General features: G+C 35.5%; 1 protein-coding gene across 2 annotated transcripts in view; it reads right to left on the bottom strand.

Moving 5' to 3' along the window:
* Nucleotides 1–26,294, bottom strand: part of EDIL3 (EGF like repeats and discoidin domains 3) — a 385,163-nt gene that overhangs the window by 151,740 nt on the left and 207,129 nt on the right. For both annotated transcript variants that reach the window (XM_079785021.1, XM_079785022.1), the window contains one exon: nucleotides 15,497–15,610. In XM_079785021.1, coding sequence (XP_079641147.1) covers nucleotides 15,497–15,610 — 114 coding nt within the window. The remainder of the gene's footprint in view (nucleotides 1–15,496; nucleotides 15,611–26,294) is intronic.

Below are 26,294 nucleotides of genomic sequence, written 5' to 3'. Positions count from 1 at the left end.
CCCTCCAGTGTCTGCTGCCTTGCTCCCTCCTTTCTCTGCTGCCTTGCTCCCTCCCATCTCCGCTGCCTCGCCCCCTCCTTTCTCCGCTGCTTTGCTCTCTCTTTCTCTGCTGTCTCGCTCCCTCCCATCTCCACTGCCTTGCTCCCTCCTTTCTCCGCTGCCTTGCTCCCTCCCATCTCTGCTGCCTCGCTCCCTCCCATCTCTGCTGCCTCGCTCCCCCTGGTGTCCGCTGCCTCGCTCCCTCCGGTGTCTGCTGCCTTGCTCCCTCCGGTGTCCGCTGCCTCACTCCCTCCGGTGTCCACTGCCTCGCTCCCTCCTGTCCCTGCTGCCTCGCTCCCTTCTCCACATCACTTCCTTCTGCAGCGCTTGGCTTCCTTCTACGCTATCTTCAGTCTTCACTCCGTGCCTGCATATGCAAATTCACCGCCATCTTTTTAGGTTAATTTGCATACTTGCTCCTGATTGGCTGGTGGGCATAGCAGAGGGATGGTCAATTTGCATGTTTCTCTTTTATTAGTGTAGATAGAGTAGTAATGTGAGTCAGGTTGTGCTCATCTTCAGCTGTGTTTCTGCCACAGCTTGTAAATTGAATTAAGAAAATAACACCGACTGTTATTCATTCAACATTTAACAAATATATTTTGAACTTCTTCTCTGTGTAAGGCAGAGGCATAACAAACATTTCAGTCTTTAGTCTTTTAAGGTTCAAAATGATGATTAGCTGGTAGTAGCTTAGCAGAAACTAATTTCTTTTTTTTTAAGTTGTCTGTCCTATTATTTTTATTTATGTATATTCAAGAAAAGTTAACATAAATGTGTGCATTGACAGGCTCCTACATATCATATATATTCACATTGATAAATAAACACACACAATTCAGCATTAGTTTAGAATCAATTTGTTTTCACATTATCATAAAAGGAAGTCACTTTCAAATTCACTTCATAAAATAAATTCATCTGATTTTGATCTTTTGAAAATAAGACAAAGTATAGTGAGCCTAGTAACTGAAAATATCCCCAAATATTTTAAGTCACTATGTGAACAATTTTAAAAATGCGTATGACAATGGACACATTACCTGCTCAATTCAGTGCTCCATATAAATATAATATGCAATCCTAGTTCTAAACAAATTCTAATTACATACAATAAACATATTTTTCAAGTACTCTGAGCTTTAAAATAAGGTAAAAATGTTTCTAAAAATAAGTGTTAACATCTTCATACATAGAAGATTTCAATGTTCTGATCTAAATGAGCTAGAACCGTGGTTGGCAAACTGCGGCTCGCGAGCCACATGCGGCTCTTTGGCTCCTTGAGCGTGGCTCTTCCACAAAATACCACGGCCTGGGCGAGTCTATTTTGAAGAAGTGGCATTAGAAGAAGTTTAAGTTTAAAAAATTTGGCTCTCAAAAGAAATTTCAATCGTACTGTTGATATTTGGCTCCGTTGACTAATGAGTTTGCCGACCACTGACCTAGAATATCTATTAAGTTAGAATATATAATTTGCAGTAACTTGAGGTCTTCTATATATTATATGTAGCAAAATATATTTCCATTACCATGATATGTAGGACTGCACTGAACAAAATACTTCAATCAAGTTAGCATCATTTTATAACTAGAGGCCTATAGAAAAGGACTGTGGTGAATGGCCTTCCTCAATGATTTCTCCAGCTTTAATTTTTCTCTCTTTTGCTGTTTATTTTCTCTTTACAAAATAAAAACTGGTTTCAAATTTTCACTTTTAAAAATGCCAAGTAGGCACAGGCCATCCTTCTCAGTTTAACAAAATGCTCCAGCATAAAGTGTGGAAGCACTAGTTTTCAGTGTTAACATTTTCAAACATAAAATTAGCATCTGGGTACGTATCACATTTGTCTAATTTAGAATACAAAGGTAAAGAGTTTATAGATAATTTCCCAAATGTTTATTATTAATTTATCAAGAACTTTGTATCCAACCCAGGATTGTTTTTGTAGTTGCTGTTAAATTTGTTTCCAGTAGCATTGTATTATAGGTGCACAATAATCCTTAAACAAATAGGAAACACAAATTAAGCATTCATGCACATGAATTTGGATTTCCCCAGTATACTTCTCTTTTCTATCATATTCACATTAATGTAGATTTAAGATAATTGCCTATGCTAACAGATTAAATAGTAAACATAAATAAATGTATTGATTATGTTGACTCTACATACATTGCAATCACTTTGAAATTCAGTTTTAACTCCCATTTCTCATAAGCATGACTAATTAATGACATCAGTTATTAACTCCAACATGATATTTGCAAGTTTTAACTTATTTTAATATTCTCTGGTTAAGGTGGAATACTAAAAAAAAATGCATTCTACTAGTAATTAAAGCAGCCTTGCAGACAATTTACTTGTCTAGTTAGCTCCTGTTGTTTCAAAAGTGTAAGTACTATTATATTGTTGGGAATAGAAAAACTGTGACTAGAATGTAAATCAGTAACTCCTTTTTACTTCTATTCTGTTAAGTGTAAGACCAACCCTATAAAATCTTTCTGATATTTTTATTTTAAAAAATTCAGTTTAAATTTGAATTAAATGTATATAGTGGTCTGTTCATGATGTTTAAATAAGCAATAATCTACTTCCCATTGTCTTATGTTAATCAAATTGATGAAAGCGCACACCTCCCCGGTCTCTGTCTCTCTCTCTCTCTAAATAATTCTTACTAAACTCAAGTAAATCTTGGCCATTCAAATGCCCAGGGTTGTCAAATGTCCAATTTGTCTAGGCAGAGATTTTAGGTATTACAGAGACAAGGAAAAAATACATTGAAGAAAATGTCTATTCTTAAAAAAACCACTTTAGATCAGAAATTGGATTTGGACAGCTAGACACACAGAAGACAGACTCTAGAAAGAATAAAGTAACAAGAAATAAATGGTATAAGCATAGACTTTGGTAGTATTGTACATGTGGTGGAGTTAAACTCCATTTAAAAAAAGAAATTAAAACATAAATTTTGTGTTTTCTAAATGTTCTTTTTTAGATATACTGTATATTACTTTTGTACTAAGAAAAAAATGTTTAAAAAACCAAAGGGTCATTCAAAGCACATGAAATGTCAACAGTTTTCTAAGTGGACAATTAGAGATGCTGTCACCTGTTGCTAAGTGGCACAGAGATGCTCACTAAGAACTACTTGACAGATAATTGTGCCTAAGATAACTGAGCTACTTTTCAAATAAGGTAGGGGTGTGTGTGTGTGTGTGTGTGTGTGTGTGCGCGCGCGCGTGTGTGTGTGTGTGTTTGTGATGCTGCATAATAATCTTATTAGTTTTAAATTATTCTAAACACATATCCACATTTGTGTAGAATAATCTTTGGGTAAACACATTGGCTTCTACAGATCTGGCCTGACATAAATAATGGTAAAGTATTCATACCCCCTAAGGGAAATACAACTGGACAACCTGAATTTATGCACCACTTGCTTTAGCATTAATCTATATTTTTATTCTATATATCTAAAAATAATTACTTGAATGGCTTAGCCTAGATATAAATGCCTGCTGGCAGTACAATTTTTGGAATGGTCATGTTACATAAATGTTTGTGTTATTGTTAATAGACTTCAGTGAGACAAAGGCCCCATTATTGTGTACCATTTTGAATATCATTTTAGAAATTGAAGATGCCTCACACGTTCAGAGACATTAATATGTTCAAATAAAAAGCAGGTATTTTACAAATGAGAAAATATATATTATTTATGTTTATTTTTCTCTTAAGGGTGCTTTTGTTCACTTTAACAATTTCTTATTCCCATATTCCTGGCATAACCAAATGCACTACAATTAAGCAACCCTACAGCTGGTACAGTAAACCAGAATGACAAAATTCCTTCTTTTAGGTCATTTAAGAAGCAAACATTTGAGGGATTATTACAAGATTGAAAAAACGGATTAACAGAAAGTGCTCATGTTGTGTTGAACTTAAAACTATTAATAATGGTACATTTATCTTCCCTGGTCTTTAAATACAAGTTAGTGTCTACTGGGAACTTAGATTATGTCACCTCACTGTACGTTACAAACTTTCTAAACATGTACTGTTGGTGGGAAGCAGCAATGGGTTCATAAACACAACCCTGCTAATACTCCTCTGCAAACCCATGACAAAAATGTAGCTTAAGAGCATCATCTGCAATGGCACTTATATTTTTTACACATGGAGCTAGAGAGCAATACTCAGCAGAAAGTCCAGGAATAGACATTCAGTGAAAAGGGCTCATTTATATCTTTAATTTTCAAAGCTTCATCCATCTTATACAGAAGGAAAAAAATATCTTTTGAAACCAATAAGCTATTACCTCAGGATTCTGAACCTTTCCTATACTATGGATCCTTTTATCAGTCTGATGAAGCTTTTAACAGAAGCAAAACATAATTATCAAAATACTTTAAAATGTGTGATATAGTAATATGTGGCCTCTATTAACATATTAAACAATAGAGTTATTGGCAGTTCTACTATAGTTTCACATTAGTGAAAAATGTAAATTATATTTTCAGATATGTATAATGTGGTATACAGATATGTATAATATGTATATGTGAAAATATCTGTGGTTTCTATTAATGACAGCCCTTGGTACTGCTAATACTATGATTCACTTTTGTCCACCTTTGTAATTCTAATTTTTAGGTAGCCATTAGTAAAAATAAGCATATGATTTTTTTCATCAAAGGATACAGACCCCTTGATTTCTATCCACCCATCCCTTGAGGTCCTGTACCTTAGGTTAAAATTTTATGTTAAGTAGTTAAAGGGTGGGACTGAGAAAGTCATTATGTTAATCCCTGTTGCAAGGTGCTCATGTTCTGTTAAACTGAAACTATTAACCATGGTAGAATTCAGAAATAATTATAATGGGAAAGAAAATGGCATAATTAAGTTGCTGCTGAGTGGATATGTGGTGATATTTATATGCCAAATAGTCATTTTATGGATGGTTAAAAAATTGTGTGTTTGCTGGAGTGAGTGTACCAGAGAGAACATAAAGTGAATTTCATTTTGAAGACACCACCACAGATGTCCTTGGGTTTCCTGGAGCTAAGAGCTGCGGTTACAATTTCTGGGTGTTTTGTAGTTAGATAATAGTGCTGAGTGTTTATAGGCTTCCTTATATAACTATAGTTCTATCCACTTCTCTTGTCAGAATAGTTTATTTTCTGTCCCTGCTCCTGTTTTCCTTGAATTTTAGTATCGGATTTACTGACTTTGCTCTGGTTCGACTTCTTTTTATAGAATCATATTCCTCAAGTTCAATTTATTTTTAAGTTGGGTACTTTATGTGTCCATTCCCGTTGGAGCTCTATAAAGTATGTGTATTATTGACCAGATAAAGCTATTAAGGTAACTATTATGAAATTTATTTTTAGGTCCTTGGCCATTTTAATGGCTCTTTGGGGTTTAAGGTACGCTCAAAGTAGAGTGCACCATAACCTGAGAGGAGCGGTCTGTGGCTGTTACTTCTTCCTCAGAACCTGCTCAGTCTGAAATGGTTGCAGGCTGGTATCTCTTCAACCACCCACTGCCATTACTTAGTCTCAAAGGTTTGAGACTCCAAGTTCAAAAAGTATTCTTTAGGGATCCATTTCCTTGACCAGCTTCTGTTTTGAAATATTTTTTCTCTTGCTTTAAGTCTTTATTCTCTATTTCTCTGATTACTCTTTTAGGTTATTTATTTATTTATTTATTTATTTATTTATTTGTATCTTTGCAGATGGAAGTTCTTTACTTGCCTTAAATTCTATCTTTAACAATCTTGTGCTTTTTACTCTTTTTACTCTCTCCCTTGGCACTAACATTCAACCTTACCACTTCACCATTCCCATCTGATCCCTAAATCTAAATCTCTTTACTGCCAGTGCTTTGCTGAGCTAGTACCTGCACTTTAATGTCTAGCTGTACTATCTGTACTACCTTAGCAGCACGTGCCAAATGCACATACAATTCAATATGCCTATGCAGGAAGGAGCTTTGTTGTGACCCTATCCTTTGGTGGAAGAAGATTGCTCTGAAGATGAAACCCCATCCATGCACATGGCTCTCTGTCTCGCATGCAGCTGGAAGCTATCGCTTCCAAGTCAGTTGCGAGGATTGAAAACTGCAGCAAGGGGCACTACCCCACCTATCTCCAGGGTGGCCAGTAAGATTTTATTGCAACTATTTGAAATCCTTGGGCTTTCAGGAAATCATAAAAAAATTGTGCACACTTAGCAAAAGATCAGAAACCATTTATATTCTTTCCTTTCTTGTATTTGAGAAAAGCATTTATCTCTGCTGTTCAGTGGATGAGATAAAGGCAGAAACCACTGTGGTTTGTGCCTATAGTATCCACATTAGGAAATAACGATTTTCAGCTTCACTTGATATTCAGATCCAAAAGTTCACCTAAATACCCCACAATGCTATGTAAACATGTGCAGAGGATAATTAATTACTGACCCAGATAATATATTTTAAACATGTTCCCAATAAAGTCTTAGGGTGACTTCTTTTCTAGTAGTTTCCTTAAAGATAAATTTTTGTTTTTGTATATTATACATATTATAATTGGGTTATCTCATCCCCATTTTTTAAAGGTTGAGGGATATTTTTCCAATCATGCCCTACAATTTTAAATTTTATGAGGGTGATATCAGGTTATCCTATCCTGTTCCCAAACTCCCCTTCTCTCTGCCTGCTTCATCTTTCTTTGTCTTTGAAATAGGAAATATGTAGTAGTTTTAGCCTGGAGAATAAATGCAAGACTAATTTTTAATCCCTGAACATTTGCAGTTTAATACATAATGGGAGTGAATAATTTGGAAATCAAGAAGGTTTTACCGGATGTTTCAGTAATTATTTGCAATCAAATACCAAACTGTCAGGTAATGAGAATCTGATTCAATTTGTTAGAGGCATTTAGCAAGTCCTAGGGGGTCTATTTGAGCATTTTGCTGATATTTTTTCTGTCTTTCCTTTATTAGGTTATCACTTTAAGGTATGGTGGGTGAACTTTTAAAGTGTAATATGTCTGTACAAAAATGCTGGGCAACATTTGGAAAAATATACCCAGAGGCATCAGATTGAAGATGGATCTTCTGTGTCAGATACAGAAAATCTAATTTGGTTTTGTCATTGAGTCAAATTTTTTTGCGTTTATTGTTGCAAAGACCTCATTCTGCTGTAATGCTGAAATCATTTTCTCCCTTGAAGGCTATTGATAAAGTTGCTAAGTATTCTATTTGTTTTGATAAACTGATTATATCTTTAAAAATAATGTAGAAAATTGTTATAATCAGTATCTATTCTCAAATATTTATAGTTACAATTGTTTCCGTTTATATCTCTGTATATTTGTGGGCAGATTCTAAATATTATGAACCTTGGATTTAACATTATATACAATCAACCCTGAATATAAAACTTTCATCAATTCATAGCCTATTTATTTTATATTATATTCACAAAAGGCGACAGCCTGAGGTAAGCTGTCCTCCTGTCCTATTGGTGTTCAGGATTAATCCTATTTTATGTATTTAAGGAAAGTAATATTACATTTAAGTTAGGCAATGCTTTCAAAGACAAAAATCATTGTGAAGGCATGCCATTTCAAATTTTTAAAACAAAGCTGATATGTTTTATCTCAAATGAAAATAAGATTAGAGTTAATGATTACTTTTCTTTATTTTTCTTGGATTTCTTGATACATTTACAAAAGTTAGAGTGTATTTTGGTATTTTAAAAGTGTCTGTGGTTGCAGATCAAAGTAGTTTATAAGGTGGCTTTTTAATACATAAATACTCCTTTCCATCAAGTGATCTTTTTTTATATATTTGCCTTTATTGTGAAATAAATACTATAATTTGACCATCTATATAGGGTAAGAAAATACTATCATTGTCTTTTCATGGTTAGTTTCTGTTCACCATTCATTAAAATACTTGATCAAATAGTAACAGAGATAGCTTATGATAATTACAAATATAAAGACATAGATTAAAAAGTAATATGAGGTCTTTGTGGTTCAGAAGTATATTGTGATATCATATTTTTTCAAAAACCAAAATAACTCCCATTTCCTATAATGGTTTTGGTTGGATTAATAATATTTATTTATTAAAAAGTATATTAATATCACAGGATTTCCTACAGTTATGCACTTATAAAGCATTATAACTGATTTCTACACAAGGTATTCTCAATTACATAGTCAGTCACTATACATAGGCAAGTTGAGTATATAATAAAAATTTTTAAATTGTACAAATTTATAACAAAAGGTGGGATACATTAATATTGGCTTTTCAAATAACTCAAATATATGTTTGTCTATTTTTATTTATGCAATTATTTGCTTATTTACAACATTTATTGGCTTAGGTATGTTCCTACATACTTTATATATACTATTAATTTTAATGTTTATCAATGTAAAACAAATGGCATTACTAATTCCATATCCAGATGAGAAATGTGAGGCTCAGAAAGAGCAACTAATTTGTTCACACATATAGTTCCAAAGAGAAAAAGCCCAGAGTTGAAACCCCAGTTCTATATGTATGCAAAGCCTATGCTCTTTTGAAACTCTTATCTCAAGTGCAAGTGTTCTTAAAGTGCACGGTGTAATCAAGTGTTCTTTTCACCCTACATGGGCCAGGGTCATCATGCAGCTGCAATGCCTGGGGTAAGGCCAGGTTCTGTAGTTTACTAGCCACGTGAAGCTATCATTTCATTGCTCCGTAGCAGTTTTCTCTGTAAAATGGAGCCAGTGATAAAGTAAACCTAATACAAAGAATGTTAAGAGGATTAAATGAATTAATATTTAAAGTACTTTGGAGAGTGCTTGGCACATGATAAGTTAAAAGTCTAAATTAACATCAACATTATCATATGACAATTAGTGGCAACATATTAAGATACAGTTGAGTGTTTATAGTTATTTACAAATTTGTCTTTAGAAATGCAATAATGAAGTGTTGAGCATAGAAAAATACATATCACATAATTTATTTTATCAATTTTCACTAAGCCTCCAGTTATACAAATGTACTTGGCAGTGAACACTGATATCAAAAGAAAGAGCACATGGACACTTATATAGCATATATTGTATATGTCTCTGTATTTGTAAATATTAGCTCATTTGTAATGAAGGCCTAAATAGTTACAGCTGCTCAAAAAATGAAGCTAGGACAATATTTATAGTTTTCAAAATATATTCACATAAATTATTGCCTTTGTTCTTATAACTTTATAGATAGAACTCTTAAAGGAAAGGGTTGTAGACTTATTTAGGTTACTTTATTAAATTTTTAAAAACCTGGATAATTTTGACATTTGGAGACATCACCTTATTCTTAGCTGAAGATTCTAGTTTTCATTTTTTAAAAACCCTCTGAAATCATACAAGTCTTAATACTTTTCAGCAAAATAATTTGGGGATGTTGCATTATGAGAGCTCCCTTGGTAACTATCTTAATTTCCACAAATAGAGGCGGCACTGGAATGAATTTGAGTACCATTTCTGAAACTTAATCATGTTACATTTAAACACCCAGGAGGGAACTGTAGATGTCTACTGTGGGCCACATAGTCCAATAAATGAAAACAATCCCAGTTATTTTTAGATGAGTTAACTAAAGTGCTATCAATTTCCACTGCATGTACTTTAGCTTAAACACCACGTTCTGTTAAATGCACATGGCACAGCATATCTGTTCTTATGAGAATAGGTTCCCATTCCAGTTCATCAGCATTTTCCTTGCAAGCTGTTTATGAAAAGGGCTGTCTGAACACTGGAGTGTGTGTCATTTACAAGCAACAAGAAAATATAAATTAAAACTTTAATTAGAACAATTGCTGGAATACTATAATAAATACTATGGGAACAGTAAGATGATTTTCACATATCAATCAAAAGTAACTTTAATTAAAATAAAACATAGTCAAATGTAATCAAATCCCAGATAATGAATAAAAAAACAAACAAACATAAAAAATAACTGAAATCTGCCCAATTCAAAGATAGGTTATCTAGAAACCTAAATTGAAACTCATTAAATGATAATATTATTCCCTTCACCAACCTATAAACATAATTATTAAATGATTAGTGTAAAATTATAGGTATATTTTTCCAAGTATTAAAACATTTGTTATTAACATTTGATATAATTATACTATTATTGAAAATGTTTAATAAATGATTTACTACCACATAATTGAGCACCATGTTAATAACAGATAGGGTTAGATATAAATTTATTCCTTATAAAGTGCTGAATAGCTATATCAATTAAATATATACATTACACTAAAGAAATCACATTGATTTTTATATAATATTTATTCAAGTAGCAATAAACATAAACATCTTGCATTCACATGTCTATTGATTAATTGATATGGATGAGAAATTGAGAAATAAAGAAGTGATCTAAGATCATTTATCAAAATGCCTGCATGCAGAATTGGCATATAAAGAGAAACAAGTTCCCTGTTTATCTCTCTTATTATAAATCCATCTGCATAACCCCATTGCAAAATATAATTATAACAGATCCTATCAAGTCAAAGGGAAATAATTCAACTTGCAATATTATTTTGTGAGTACCAACTAATATACCAGATTACATATTATTATACTGGCAAAAGCAGCTTTATAATACTACTTAAAAATGGAAAGTCGGGCAAAAAAAGAACTTGATAGTGGTTGAAGGCACTGAAAACTCAGTTATCTTCCCTATGCATAAAGAACTCAGAGTGCAAGTTTCATTCATTCATTTAGCAAATATCTGTCAAGCACTTATTTGCTAATTCTCCAGTGGAGTATATCCTCTATGAGGGGCAGATTTTTGCTGTTCTAGGCAGTTGTGATTAGAACAGCAAAAATCTGCCCCTCATAGAGGATAGACTCCACTGGAGAATTAGTCAACAAACAATATTTAAAAGTAAAAATATATGTTAGTGATTAATGCTAAGGAGAAAATCTACAGCAGAGAAGGCGTTGAGTGTGTGTTTTGGGGTGTTGTGGTAAGGAAGTGGAGAAGTCAGGGAAAGCCTCATTGAAGAGGTGTCTGTTATGCAAGAACCTGAAGGAAGTGTGGGAGTATTCATAGCAAATACTATAGAAAAAAGGAAATAGAAAAGGAAATGCTCTGGGCAAGAATGTGCCAGGTGAGTGCCTGAACCTGCTAGAGGCAGGAGCAGGGCATAAGAAAGTCAGAGTCCCAGGAGATGGGGTCAGGGAGGTGAGGGAGAAGGGTGGAAGTCCAGGCCGGTCCTGCAGGCTTTGGAATGGAACTGTAATTTTCACTGTTGGAGGTCAGGAGCGAGTAGAAGATTCTGAGCTGAGAGGTGATGCACTCTGACTCTGTTTCACAGGTTCCCTCTGAGAGCTGGGTTAGGAACAGACTGTGGAAGGAACACAGGCAGAAGGCGGGAAGGACTTCTCTTAAGTAATAGTGCCTCATGGGAGCTTTTATGTTTGTAAAAAACTGTTTGTCACCTTCTTTGTCTTACAATTTTCTACCCGTAAGACAAATTCCTTATGGAGTGAGTGTGCGTGTGCGTGTGTGTGTGTGTGTGTGTGTGTGTGTGTGTGTGTGTGTGTGTTGGAGCTTCCATGGAGCCTCATGGTTAGCTAGCATGGAGCCCTGGCTTAACAGCTCTCATTCCCCTTCTTCCTCTCCCCTTTGTCTTTTCCATATTCTGTCTAAAGTTTGCCAGCTGGCCTCTGCTCCTCTTTAGAACTTCATTCTTTTGTGTTGATCTATACTGCCATGTGTTTCTGCCATTCATCTTCCATTTTCCACATGTGTAATGAAAGGGGGTAGAGATACATGGTGAGAGGTAGAAGCAGAGTGATGCACTGTCAGTCCAGTGTTTTCTTCGTATATCTAGTGCTCTCATTAAATAGACATTTAAAATACTATTCTCATTTCCAGTTCATAAAAGTACTAAAGTCTATTTTTTAAAAATCAGAATATTTATAAAAACAATAATAAAGGCACAACTATAATATAAATATTAAACTACTTTTTTTGTGAGAAGATTCTATTCACATTCTTGCTGCTGTTTATTTTTCTGTTATATTCAATTCTATTAAGCTGAGAGAAATAATAAATTAAGGATAAGTATTATTTGCCTTCCATGGATATTGTAAATATTTCTCAGTTTATTGTTTACTATTTTATACAGGTATTTCAGTGTTTAAGTCAATTGTATTCCTTTGCAATACCTGCCACTATTTATAAATTGGGGGGGGGGGGTTCTGAGAATGATTTCACTCTTAAATATACCAGAACTTAATTAACCTATCAGTAAAAATAAGAAAGAAGTAGGTCAAGTAAAGCAAATATGAGTGCAGGAGCCCACGATTAGAATAAAGGCAGTTTGGATTTAAACACAAAGATAATAGCATTTCAGTATGTGCATCCTCTGACCCACCCAGTAGTTATTCTCTTCCTTTCTCCCTTCCCTCTTCCTCCTGAAATAGCAGCCTGAGCAAATGGCTTCTCTACCATTATTGCAGGCAGAAGCCAACCCAATGGTGTCCCTATGGGACATGATACAAAGCCCAGAAAAATGTTTATCAATCTCACTAAAGAGTGGAAGCTGGCACATTGGTTATAATCTATGCATGTCAACTCTGAAGATCCTAACCTCGGTCAGCTCAGAGCTGGCACTACTCATAACCTGCAGGTGTTTCTATGTGCACTGTCATGAGTGAATGCTCTGAGTTCTCAGTGTGTAGAACTAAATCAACACTGGGGCAGAATGCACTTTCTTACTCTCAATTTTCAAAACTCTGTGAAGTCACAGAAAAGGGCAGACCCATCTCCCAGGCAATACAAAGAGTAAGAATCCTAATTTATTGCAACTCTTACAAGTGTGCCATAAGTGTTCTCTTTATTGGGGCACAGAGATGACAGAGGACGTGGGAGGATTTCAGAGCATACGATGGGTTAAGGGGAGTACCTCACTATCACATTCATGTTCAAAGAGAAATCTGCCTTTAAATATAAATATTATATGAATATAAAACCAAGTCAAAGAAAACCAAGGAATTTCAGTAAACACACTATCAAAAACTGATTAAAATATATTAGGCACAAACTGGGGGCACTTATCAAAGTCCTTCCATAATCAATCAGGTTCTTTTTTCTTTAAGGGTACTTTCAGAGGTGGTGACCTCAGCAAAAGTCTCTGATGGGAGGATGGACAGTCTGTAGCTATTGGTTTCAATGTCTAGTTCACATTCAGGTCTCCTTTTGTTTTCAACATGCAAACAAGCAACCTGGTGTCTGGTTGCTCCCTGGTCAGTATGAAGGGAGAATGGGGGAAGGCAAGGCCATATAAATAACTCCAAGTCTTAGGTCTACAACCTCAGACACTACTTCTTAAGGTCACTCAAATAGTGAGGGTTTGACCACCATGGAGAGGCGCTCATTCCTAAGAAGGATTCTCATGACATGTCCCTTGAACAATTCTTCCGAAGGTCTCATCTTCTTTCTCCCCTGCCAGGCCTCTTATGGGTGGCCTTGCCAAGCCTGGACATGCTCTTATCCAGGCATAGTTTTAAGATCTGTCAAAGTTCCAGTACTACCTGAAAGCCCTTCATTCTGGCACCAGATATCTGTTTTTGCTGCATGAAAGTCAAGTAGTCGACTACCATCTATTTTTGTTCTTCATCATATTAATAAAGTGTTACTTTTTCAGGCCCCTTAAGGGGATGCTTTTTGGCACAACTTCCAGTGCTGACTGGGCAGACATCTTCAAGACCCATGAATAAAAGTAAAGAAGGGCGCAAGAACTGTGCCTGGGGTAGGCCAAGGACCAGTTGAAATTAAATTCATCTAATGGCTGGTTAGTTACATGCTTAGTAGGAAGGTCACTAGGATAGTTGACTGGGTGGCTATTTGTCTATGATCAACCTGCTTATTCAGACTGCCCTTTCTTTCCATCTATCTGTGCCTGTAGCATCTTCATCAACTCATGCTCACTGTCCTTCTCCAATAATTTTTAAGCTTAGAAAAATTTTCCCCAATCCAAGGTATTTCTTTGATATTCAGAATTTCACTATTAAAAAAATTTAGAACTAGGGTAATGAGCATTTCTAGATCATCATTTTGATTATATACACAACCCAATTAAACTCTTAAATAATTTTACTTTTTTTATTTTGTAAATTACCATTGTCAAAAGGGAGGAAGAGAAGGAAAGCGAGAAATAAAATTGTTCCTATGGCTAAAAAAAGCAGCAGTATATATGAGTGTGTGGGGGAGTGTGTATAAGAGAGGAGGTGTAGTGTGCTTTTGTGTTGATCTTGTTCAAAACTCCGTATAAATAGATATCTCAATTTAGAGACAATAATCTGAACTTGGAATCACAAGACCTAATTCTAGATTAGGACTGTTTCTGTCACTAACTGTGAGAGCCTGGACAAACCACATAGCCTAGGTGCCAGTTTCTGCATCTGAATTCCAATCTGCATTTGCCTTCTGAATATCTATAGTATTGTGATCTCTAATAGCATACACATCAAAGAAGTAGCACTATGAAGTATATATATAAGTACTCAATAATTATTGAGCTATATCATTATTGTTCTCATTAATATATATTTGTGCCCAATTCTGGTCTCCCCCATGAGACTATAACTCTGTTACTATCTTTTCCTAGTATTTTGTTTGTTTGTTTGTGGGAATAAAGGGGTACTTTGTGCTTCTTTGTTAACACTTCAGGTAAATTATTGTTCTAACATTTGATCCATAATCTCAAGACTGGCTTAGGCTTCCAAGAAGAAAAATTGTGTGTAAAATTTCTACTAATATATTGTCCAACTCAACATAAATCCTCCTTTATCTCTAACTTTTACTGTGATAGAGGCTATCTGGCTACAGTGTGCTGAATGTATTGTGTAAACCAGTGGTCTGCAAACCGCGGCTCGCGAGCCACATGCGGCTCTTTGGCCCCTTGAGTGTGGCTCTTCCACAAAAACCATGTGCCCTAATTAAGTTAATAACAATGTACCTACCTATATAGTTTAAGTTTAAAAAATTTGGCTCGCAAAAGAAATTTCAATCGTTGTACTGTTGATATTTGGATCTGTTGACTAATGAGTTTGCCAACCACTGGTCTAAACCAAAGTAACAACTCTGGTGAAAATTTAGGTCATACACACACTCAAAAGCCAAAATAGTATCCATGAGAGAGATACACTTGGGGTTTGAGGATCTGTTGCCCTACTTTCAGACCACAAGGTGACCACTCCTGTGCCCATCATGCACTGAGACCTACCTGGAATTTAATAACATTTAAACAACAAATATTAAATATGCCACTTCAATAAATGATGAATTCTGGAAGTATACTATATTGATGTCAACTCAGTTCCTATAACAAATGCAGGCTATGCAAATTAAACTTTGTATATACATATATATTAATACTTACTGTATTGACAATTTCTTCCCATGAATTCACCTGGGCACTCACAGGAATAGTTAGCAACAAGGTCTGTACATATTCCACCATTTTTGCAAGGCTCAGCTTCACATTCATTTATGTCTGAGGAAAACAGAAAAAAACATAAGAAGTAAAGTATTGGTGAAAAAAATGATTAGCTTTGTGTATTAATCATAAGTCAACAATACAAATGCTGCTTAAATTTATTAACAATCAAATTAAATCAAGTTCAAATAGAATTGAGAATCTAAGTGAAAGAACATCAGAACTAAACTACACTTCAATAAAAAAATAAATATGAATAGTGTAAGGAAATAGTCAGTGTATTCTTAGCATTAAACCAAACAAATTAACGCTGATAGAGGGATGAATTGGTATCACTTACAAGATCTAGAAACTTTCCCTGCAGCAACAACTGCCAATTAACACTGTCTCATTTCATCTTAATTCATTAAAATTCTAACTGACAGAGATGTTTTAGTTTCTAAATAGTTTGCCTTTGATGAATGCAATGAGAAGCAAATTAGAGTTAAGAGCTAAAGCTCATTAAATGCAAAGTATAATAAATGTAAATGATGATCACTTCCTAATCTCATTCGAGGGTTTCTAAAGTTAGGATAACTGAAGAGACTTACCCCTTGATATACCATTATTATACCTGATATAAAATCATTGGAAATATAAAACATTTAAATTATACTAATTTCCAAGCTAATTTTGGACAAAAGAAATAATGAGTATGATTTTAAATGAAAAAGTAATAATGACTAATTCCATCAAATATCAGTCACTAATATTTACCAATCATTCCCTCTAAGCACAGCACCACACTGGGCTCCATGGGAGCCAGTGAATTAATCAAAGGACACACACTGCTTCCATTGCTTTCTCTTCTTGTCGTCTGCTCCAATGAACTCCCTCTCTGCCTTTCTTCCCACAGCTCTGTTTTGTTTTTCCCAACCTTCTTACTGACCTAAATGGTGTTAACTTAGAAATTGTCTATTCACTCACCTTTCGCCCTTTTTCCTAGTCAGACTGTGAACTTTACAGATTCAGGTCCTGCCTTGCACTGTTCTTTGTACTTCTGCAAATGCCACACACTATCTGGTGACAACTAGTGCCCAATAAATGTTTCCTGATAGTTCTAACAAAAGATTAGAAATAGTGGTGCAGACAATATACTAGTAACTGTGTGTGTGTTTTTAAATTTCAGATGTGTTTTGTGCCTTCTGATATACTACAATGTATCAAAAGGTATTTGCGAAGTCCTGGGTTTTCATAGTACTTAAAGCAATATATAATCATCATTAAGTTACTCCCTCAAGACCAAACAAGGGCAAAATACTAGGAAAGTCTCTATTTGCACTTTGTTTTATCATTTTCTTCTAAATAGTATTTCCTCTGGGAAGCAAGGTTGTCCACCTCTCATTACAAATTTACTGTACAAATGTTGGTCTAAATTTCCTTAGGCAGGTGATGACTTACTCTGAAAAAGCATCCTTTTTTGATTCTGGTTGAATGTTACAACTTAAGAGTAAAACCAATTCATGACTGTGTTCATAAAGATTCAAAATAATTTAAGTATTTTATATCATCAAATCATATATAATAAAAGGCTAATATGCAAATTGTCACCTTGACCTGACCCCACCCATGCATGAATTTGTGCACCAGGGCTCTAGTAATAAAATAAAACCAAAATCTGATAGTCTCAAAAAACAGCTGTGTGCTACAAAATATAATAGGCTCCTAAATATTTAACAAAATTTTGTATATAGAAAGTTTGTATATACTAAAACTCTCCAGAAATAAAGAAAAAAGGAAAGAAGGAAGGAGTCATTTGTTTCCTTATCTGATGTAATAGTTAGCTCTTTTTAGTCATGTCAACATTTCACTTAGTCTTCATATTAAACTAATGCAAAATATTTTCATTAAATTTTGAAAGTACACAAGAGTCTCTGTGCTTTTTATTTTTATTTTTTGTAAGCTCAGTATAAAGTAATGACAATGTTTGGCAACTTTGGAACGTGCCTGATATGTCTTTTGTTTGATCATATCTACTAAAATTGTTTTAGATGAGAATATGCTCATGGCTAAATTAAACTTTCACGTCTTAAAGAGTGCATTACCTTATTTTGTAAATGACACACGTGATTCTTTTATATACTGATACAGGAGAAACTAAGTATTGATATCTGAAGATCACATAAAGGAAATATGACTTCATTTTGGACTTGAAAGTTTTACTTAGGATTAGTAAGAGCAGGATGAAGATGGTGGTGAATTTCTAAGCAGGAAACCAGGATGAGTCACACCTTTGAAGAGAAATGTCCATGGTGTGACGCCGTGTTCAGGTACAGGAATAGCCCAGTCTGTCTGGAGCAGAGAATGGGAAGAGGAGTGCTGGTGACCACATCTGAGGACACAGACAGGGAGCAGATCATGAAGAACTGTTATTGCTAGCTGAGGGAGCTGCTTTTACCTTTTTGGCATTGAAGACCTGGGAACAGATGGAGGGTACTCTCTGCACCCTTGTACTTTAGATAGGCCTAGTTAAATCATACATGGCACGGGCTTAAGAAATGAGTAAAGGAAGGCAGAATGAAGACCTACACAAGATTTGATGTTAATAGAATATATATACATAAATATCTAATAAAAGAGAAATATGTAAATTGACTGTCACTTCACAACGCCCACAGCTAATCAGGAGTGAGTATGCAAATTAACCTGACAAAGATGGCAGTGGCCCCACTCCCCAGTTGTTCTGGGCCTCTGGGAAGCACACCTCCTTAGGGCCTTCCTGCCGCACTCCATACCTGTCAACTGTCTTTGCAGCCTCCCTGTGGTCCAGCCCCCGGCCTCATAGGCAACCCTCTGGTGCCTGAGGTTGTAGCTCCTGGTGTCTGGCGTTTCCCTCTACCCCACCCCTGCCCCGCTGCTCTGGTAAACAAAACCCTAGCGTTGGAGCAGCCCCATGGGCACGGACGCATGTGGGAGCTTGCTTGGTACACAGTTAGTGCACCCCGAAAGCCCCGGGCCAGCCAAAGGGCGATGGTGGTGGCCGTGGCGGCAGTGGCAGGCAGCTCAGCTTTGTTTTGAATAGATGAAAGAGGCCACCTACACAGTAACCCAAATGATCAGATCTCCCTCCTCCCTATCTACCCAAATCAAGAGGGGAGGGGCGATAGGTGTGGAGGGAGGGTGGGCGGGCAGGAGGCGGAGGGTGGAGGAGGAAGAGGAGGAGGAAGGGGGCCAGTTCATCCCACTTTCACAATGGGAAAGTGAACCGCACTAGTGCACCCAACCTCTCCAGTCCTCCCCGCCTGCCTCGCTCCCACCACCTCTTCCCCTCCACGTCTCCCCAGGAGCACCAGCGACGCACAGAGCAACTCTCCGGAGAAGGAGGGCGAGGAGGAAGCGGCGCCGGAGCGCACAGGGCTTGCCACCGCCGTCGCCGCTGCACAGGCTGCCGAAGCGAGCCTGCCGCGTGCCAGCAGCCAGGGGAAGGAAGGCCTATTCTTACATGAATCTTCGTGCATCGGGCTTCTAGTATATATATATAAATATATATATTTCCCCCCAAAATGTATACACTTTAACAGCTCATAACTCAATTTTGAAAGTGAAATGTATTTTAATAAACACTGCCTTTATAATTATGCAAAGTGTGTGCAATTTTTTTGGGGGGGATCCCTATATATTTTTTTTAATATTCACTCGAGGATATTTTGTTTTTCCCCTCATTACTTTTAGAGAGAGAGAAATGGAAAGAGAGATGTTTTTAGAGAGAAACATTGATCAGTTGCCTCCCATACACCTGAAGCAGGGATCAAACCCGCAACCTAGGTATGTGCCTTGACAGGGAATTGAACCCACAATCTTTTGGTATATGGGACAGTGCTCCAACCAACTGACCAGGGCACAAGATATATTTTAATTCTCAAGTAAGAGGCTGTAAGCACTTTCTCATTTTAAGATTGAACTGAATCATAAGTAAGAGAAAACCCAGCTTCTGGTACTTGGATATGTTAAGAGAAGGAAGTTTTTACAGTGCATGACATGAGAACAATCAAGAGTTAAAACACATACATTAGGAATGTGCAGGCACTCTTGCTCATAGCTTCCTTGCATCTTCCAAGACTTTACACAATACATTGTATGTACACATGTTAATATGAATCTAATCAATTTTAAAACCTTCTGCCTATTTTTCAGGTCAGATCTACAATGGCCAACAAAAGGAAGTTATAATTAAGAACATCTGATTCTAAAAAAGCAAACAAACAAAAACAGTTACACTTTTATCCATATGTGAACATAGGCAAGATAAACTGGAATTGCATTGCTGAACTGAAAATGCTTTATAGTCATACTCAATTTGTGATAAAAAGAGACCTTTATTATTTGGGCACTTTTCTTTTTTTTAAATATATTTTATTGATTTTTTTACAGAGAGGAAGGGAGAGGGATAGAGAGCCAGAAACATCGATGAGAGAGAAACATCAACCAGCTGCTTCCTGCACACCCCCTACCAGGGCTGTGCCCGCAACCAAGGTACATGCCCTTGACCGGAATCGAACCTGGGACCTTTCAGTCCGCAGGCCGACGCTCTATCCACTGAGCCAAACCGGTTTCGGCTCGGCACTTTTCAATTTTTTTAAAAATTTAAAGAACTACCTTAAATCTAAATTCATAAAAACATAAATGTTATATTAAGTGAGTTATGTTCTTTAATATAGTAGCAATATAAGTAACACATTTCTACATATGTACATATTTGGTAACATGCAGGCTCAGAGAACAGATGCAAATTACACAGAAGCGGTTATACATTAGTATAATATAGGGATTCTTTCAGTGGCGAAGGCTATTTGCACTGTGATTAACACTGCAAGCAATCTAAATGGAAACAGATCTCAATTTAAATAAATCATGTTTAATTAAAGACTAGATATAAATGTTCACAGAACATAATGTAATGAAATGAAAATTAAACATCTTTGTAATAAATCACATATATTTCTCTTTTTCACAGACTAAGGCATTATCATTTCCAGAAAAAAGTTCATATCTAGCAATAATATACTAGACTATACTGGACTATTTTTATAACTAACAAAAACTTGACACAGCAGTTCCCAAATAAAATAGAAATTTCCATATTTGGTCATATTTCTAGTCCATGTATTATTAAAATAGCTATCATTTTTTTGAGGTCTTTGCTTCTATGATTGCCTAATGAAAATTGTTTTTTTTAAAACCTAATTGAAAATTGGACTTTATCAATACACCAGCTTAGTCCTGATTTCTCTATCTCAACACATAAAATATTACTGTTCACAGTCTAGTCTGAGACATAGTAACAAGCTAAATTTGGATTTCTAGATGTAGATGCATATACACCTTTTGAGAGTGGGGGAGAGGAGCAGTAAAGGAAAAAGAAAATAAGATAAGGCCAGAAGAGATGAGAGAGTAGACAGATGGTCACAACAGTATGAATTTCTTTGAACCAAAGAGGTACTTCAGGAGGATTTCCATGCCCTTTACTCTGTTGTAAACCTGCTACACAGATTTATTCACTTGTATATGTATAAGTTAGACACTTTACCATTATGTCTCAGCCCATTTTCTTCAGATTTGTAGAGGCGTGTTCATAGTCTACCCTCTTTGCCTTGAGTTTTTGCTAACAAATAATTGGTCCGATAGTTTCCATTTCTTTTATGTGGTGAGGATATTTAAGATAGATGCTTCTAGAAACAGGTATGTAACACAGTATTATTAGCTATAATCACCTTACTGGACTTTAGATCCCCAAACTTGCTAATCTTATAATTGGAAGTTTGTACACTGACAAATATTTCCTCATTTCCCTACCAACTCTACCCACCATTCTACTCTATTTCTCTGAGTTTGTCTTTTTAGATTCCACGTATAAGTGAGATCATACTTTTTCTTTCTCTAACTTCACTTCACATAATGTCCCCAAAGTCTATCCAAGTTGTCATAAATGGCAGAATTTCCTTCTTTCTCATGGCTGAGCAATATTCCTCTGTGTGTGTGTGTGTGTGTGTGTGTGTGTGTGTGTGTGTGTGTGTGACATCTTCTTTACCCATTTATCTACTGATGGAGAGTTGGTCGTTTCCATATCTTGTCTATTGAGTATTGCTATGTAAAACAGTATGAACATTACCCCAAAACCAAAATAAAACTACCGTAAGATCCAGCAATCCAACTTCTAGCTATAGATTCAAATAAATTGAAAGAAGGATCTCATAAAGATATTGGCTTTGAATATTTTGAGCACTGACAACCATTTAGACCAGGACATCCAATCATTCTTGGGACACCTAATCTTCTGGTTAGTGGAGATAAAGACAACTCAATTCAAACATGAACCTATTTCATTTTCATCCCCAAGTACATCTAGGCCCCAGGAGCATCAAGAAGGAAAACTGATTCTCAGGCTGAGCAACCTCATTTTTATATGTTAAAAGGACACCATGAAAAAGCCTTTTTTTTTCCTTTGCAAAGAAATAATTTCTCAACTTTCTGATTCCTTTCCCTTGGGCTGTCTTTCCTCCCTGCAATATTGTTATTGACTGTTAATTAGCCAGCAAGAGCTTTTTCAAGAGCCTGCTATATTTGATCCTTAACAACACATCTTCCCTGGGCTCCCCATTAGCTATTAAATATTCTCCAGACCTCCTGTGAGTGATTGCCTTTTAAAATTTGACCTTTTAGTTTTGTTCTTATCTAAAGCCTATTGTTTTTCAATTTCTCTCTTAAGGCTGAACAAATTATGATGAATCTGTAGGAATTCTTTCACCTACTTAGATACTGAATTTAATTATGTCATATGCAGAATTATCTACGGGGTTTCCCAGTCATTTCTGGGACCAGTTCAGTATATTTTTAATATTGTGTGCTTGAACTCCCTTTTGATCTGGCATTCTACTATAATACTAGTAATTCATTTTAAAGAAGCAAATTAAACTCTGCATTCTTTAATCAGAACATATCACATGCTAACTTTTTTATAATGATTTACTTATAACTTTCATTTACCAAGAATAATAGCATCAAAAAACAAACAAATCCAAGAGGTATTCTAGCCATCACAACTTTCTAACAGAGATTATACTCTCTTGCCATGTCTATTCTATAATCCTAACATTTAATATCTCAATTTAGATGCAAAAATCCTTTGAGACAAAGAATTTAGAGAGTCCAATTCTCTAGGATGTTTCTATGTAAAGTTATTCTTATAAGACCTTATTTGCCTTAACCAGATATTTGGCCAGTAGGACAAGATAGCTTTCCCAGGTATGTATAAAGCTAAAACCAGGGGAGATAGAAGAAAGCTTGGGGAGGAGGTAATGAAATAGTGCTTTAACTCAAATATTTAAAGCCTTAACATTTTATAAATAGAAGTTATATGAAGAACATACAATAGAAGCCAAAAGAACTGATGTCTCTGGTGAAAATTTTCATTAAAAAAGACATTACCTCAAAGGCATGCAGTATAGTAGCTGCAATAAGTATTTGTCCATTAGTAAGAAAGAACTGGGAATATTAGAGACCTGTGGAATCATTAACTGTAAAAGTACAGTGAATCCCTTGATTGGGGCAGGTATACCAAACTACTTTTAAAGGAGTGCTATTAAGGAAAATGAGTTAAAACAATGCTCCTTTTAAAAGTTAGAACTTTAAAACTATACCAATGACTGATAGAAAAAAATAATAATTCACTTGAAATATGGTATTGAAATAGAGCTCTTTGGATACCATGAACTATCAGAAAAGTGAACAAATGGATCCTAAAAAAAATTAAGTCTGAAATATTGCTGGAGGCAAAAATGACAAAACTAAAGCTGTCCTACTTCCAGGCACATCATGAGAAGGCAATAATGCTGACAAAAATAGAAGGCAGCAGGAAAAGAGGAAGACCAAATATGAGATGTATTAACTCTATAAAAGAACTCATAAGCATGAGTTTACAGGAGCTGAGTAGGCTATTGAGGACAGGAAATTATGACATCACTCATTGGTAGGGTTGCTAGGAGATGGAGCTGATTCAATGGCACAGAGCAACAATGCAAAGGACCCACACCAGAGCTTCTGATTCAAATGGACTTGGATGGAACAAAGGCAGTGCTATTGTTTATATAGTAGCCCAGGTGATTCTAAGTGTAAGCAGGGTTGATAAACATTGAATAGAACCTTGTGTATAAAGCCTATCTTCCATCCATCCATCTATCCTTAGTTTCTGTGCTAGGTGCTAAGAATGCAAAGATTAATATGTCACGGTCCTTTACTTTTCTCAATGCCCTTGGAGTAAATGGACAAGGAAATAATCAGGTACAATGCAAAGTGAAAGAAAGCTCTACTAGGAGAATGAATGCACAGTTTTTCAAAGGAACTCAGTTATCAATAAATAAGTCAGTCTAGCAGGCTAGAGAATGTTGAGTTTTAGAGGAGGAGTCTTACAGGCTAGGGGAAATGCTTATAAGTTATCTGGAGTTACAAATAATTTATAAGGTTATTTTTATGAATTAATATACATCTCATTATTCTGCAGTTCTAAGAGTGAGTCATATATTTTCTGGTTTCTTACTTTTACTGTGGTAGGTTATCATTTTATATTTTTGCATATTTATTCATAATACTTTATCCAAAATTAACCACTCTATTCTGTCAACTGCATATTAAATGAGTTCATTTATTTCTCTCTATTTTTAGTGGTCAATATTAACAATCAACTACTTTGAATTTTTCCTGTATTGAGTCATCAGACCCAAAACTAAGTGAGATGAGATTCACATTCACTTGGGAAGAATAGCTGTGATACATGTGGCTGCCATTGCACTCACTCAGTCACTCACTCACTCACTCGTTAACATTTGATGAGCTTCTTCTATAAAGTAGGCTCCAAAATATATGATTGGAAAGGTCAGTAAATAGGGATAGGTCCTGTTCTGAGAGATCCCACTTTCTGTAATTCTATTCAGGAAAGAGATAATTGCGATAAAATATAGTGAAGTATGTTATAAATACCACTATGCACAAGATGCACTGTGATCAGAGAAGAGGCAGTGCCTAGCCTAGACGTGACGTGGAAGATTACTTACAGAAGGTGATGTTCCATTGGTGCCTAAAGGATTAGCAGGGGTCTTGTAGAGGTGTTAAAAGTAGGAAGGGACATAAAACAACACAATGTTTCCAGAGAAACCTGAGCCCTTTTAAATGTCTGGATACTCACAGGGATTATGTGTATAGAACTACTAGGGAGGGTGGTTACTAGGTAGTCTGGAACTAGATTTTTATGGCCTTATAAATCAAGTTAAGGAGTGTGAACTTTAGTCTTTGGGTACTGGGGAGTGAATAGAGAATTCAAGAATATGAAGGGGAGCATAGAATTGAATAGATTTGATTTTCAGAAAGTTCATTCACATACTCTAGAATTTCATTACTGGTAACATTTTGGGAAAAACAATTCAAAATATCACAAGAAAAATTATGTTGAGTTCAATACTCAGATCACATAATATTATGACTATAGCCATGTATCTTTAAGCATTTAGCTTAGTTTGAAATGCATACAGATTTCCTAATATTTAGGGTTGGCATATTTAGCAAATAAAAGTGTATGATGCCTATGCAATATTTTGCTCATACTAATACAAAAATAGTTTATCTGAAATTCAAATTTACTCGGAAATCCTGTACTTTATCTGGGAATCCCAATTGAATTCTCAACTAGAATCTGATTTCTCCATATTTTCTTTCTTGCCTTTTATATAAGCACTTTAATTTTCAGCATATGGTCATGTTTTTCATTTTTTGTTTTCAGCAGACCCCAAGGAAAATTACCTGCAGTGAAAATCATTATTGGCAAAGGAGTGCTCCTCAGGCTTTTACTCAAACTAAATTCCGTTACTTGCATTCTGCAAACTAGTGCATGATCTTTAGAGTTTACTTCTATGCACGTTTCAATATACAAGTATGAACAAACAACACCTTGGAATGATAACATGACAACGATTAGCAACCCACTTGCACATTATTTAGTATGTGCCAAACATTGTTCTAAATGTTTTACATATAACATTACACCCTCTGAGCTAGTTACTGTTATCATAACTGTTTTACAGATGAGGGAGTTGAAAATTTACAAAACGTGCCAGGAGTCGTGAAGGTGGTAAAAATGAGATTAAAACTTGGATAATTTTTCTCAAGAAGCTATTCACCAGTACACTAAACCACCACTATGGAAGATTAATACTCCCAATTCACCTTCCCTTCATACTTGCCTTCAAGGTACAACTCAATGTGCTTGGGACAATAGATATGGGATAATAATACATGGTCCTTGATCTCAGAACATTTATAATGTTCTACAAATACTAACATTGCTGCTTTGGGACAGACTAGTTCTAAAATCTTAGTTTGTAATATTTTTTTGCCTTTATTCCACTTAGTACTTTTTCTCAAAAACTTAAGTGGTTTAGGCTTAATGAGCATCTGTTCTTTTATTCCTGAAATCTACAAGGGCTTGTTATTTAGAAATAGATTTCTTTGGCTCTTACATTTTGTTTTATATGCCTTCCTACTGTGCATTCAGATGAAAGGGACACATTTGTTTTTGTTTTTTTATATAGGGCATAAATACATTTTATATCTGTACAATTGAAATTTTTCTTTTTCAGGGGTAACAATTCACATTATTCTAAAACCTTTATATGAAAGATAGCATACATACAAAAAAGGTACACCAAACAATGGA

The sequence above is a fragment of the Cnephaeus nilssonii genome (genome assembly GCF_951640355.1).
Source record: "Cnephaeus nilssonii genome assembly, chromosome: 2".
Taxonomy (NCBI): Eukaryota; Metazoa; Chordata; class Mammalia; order Chiroptera; family Vespertilionidae; genus Cnephaeus; species Cnephaeus nilssonii.
Note: the sequence above shows the minus strand (reverse complement) of the source record. Positions and strands in the feature narration are given on the sequence as shown.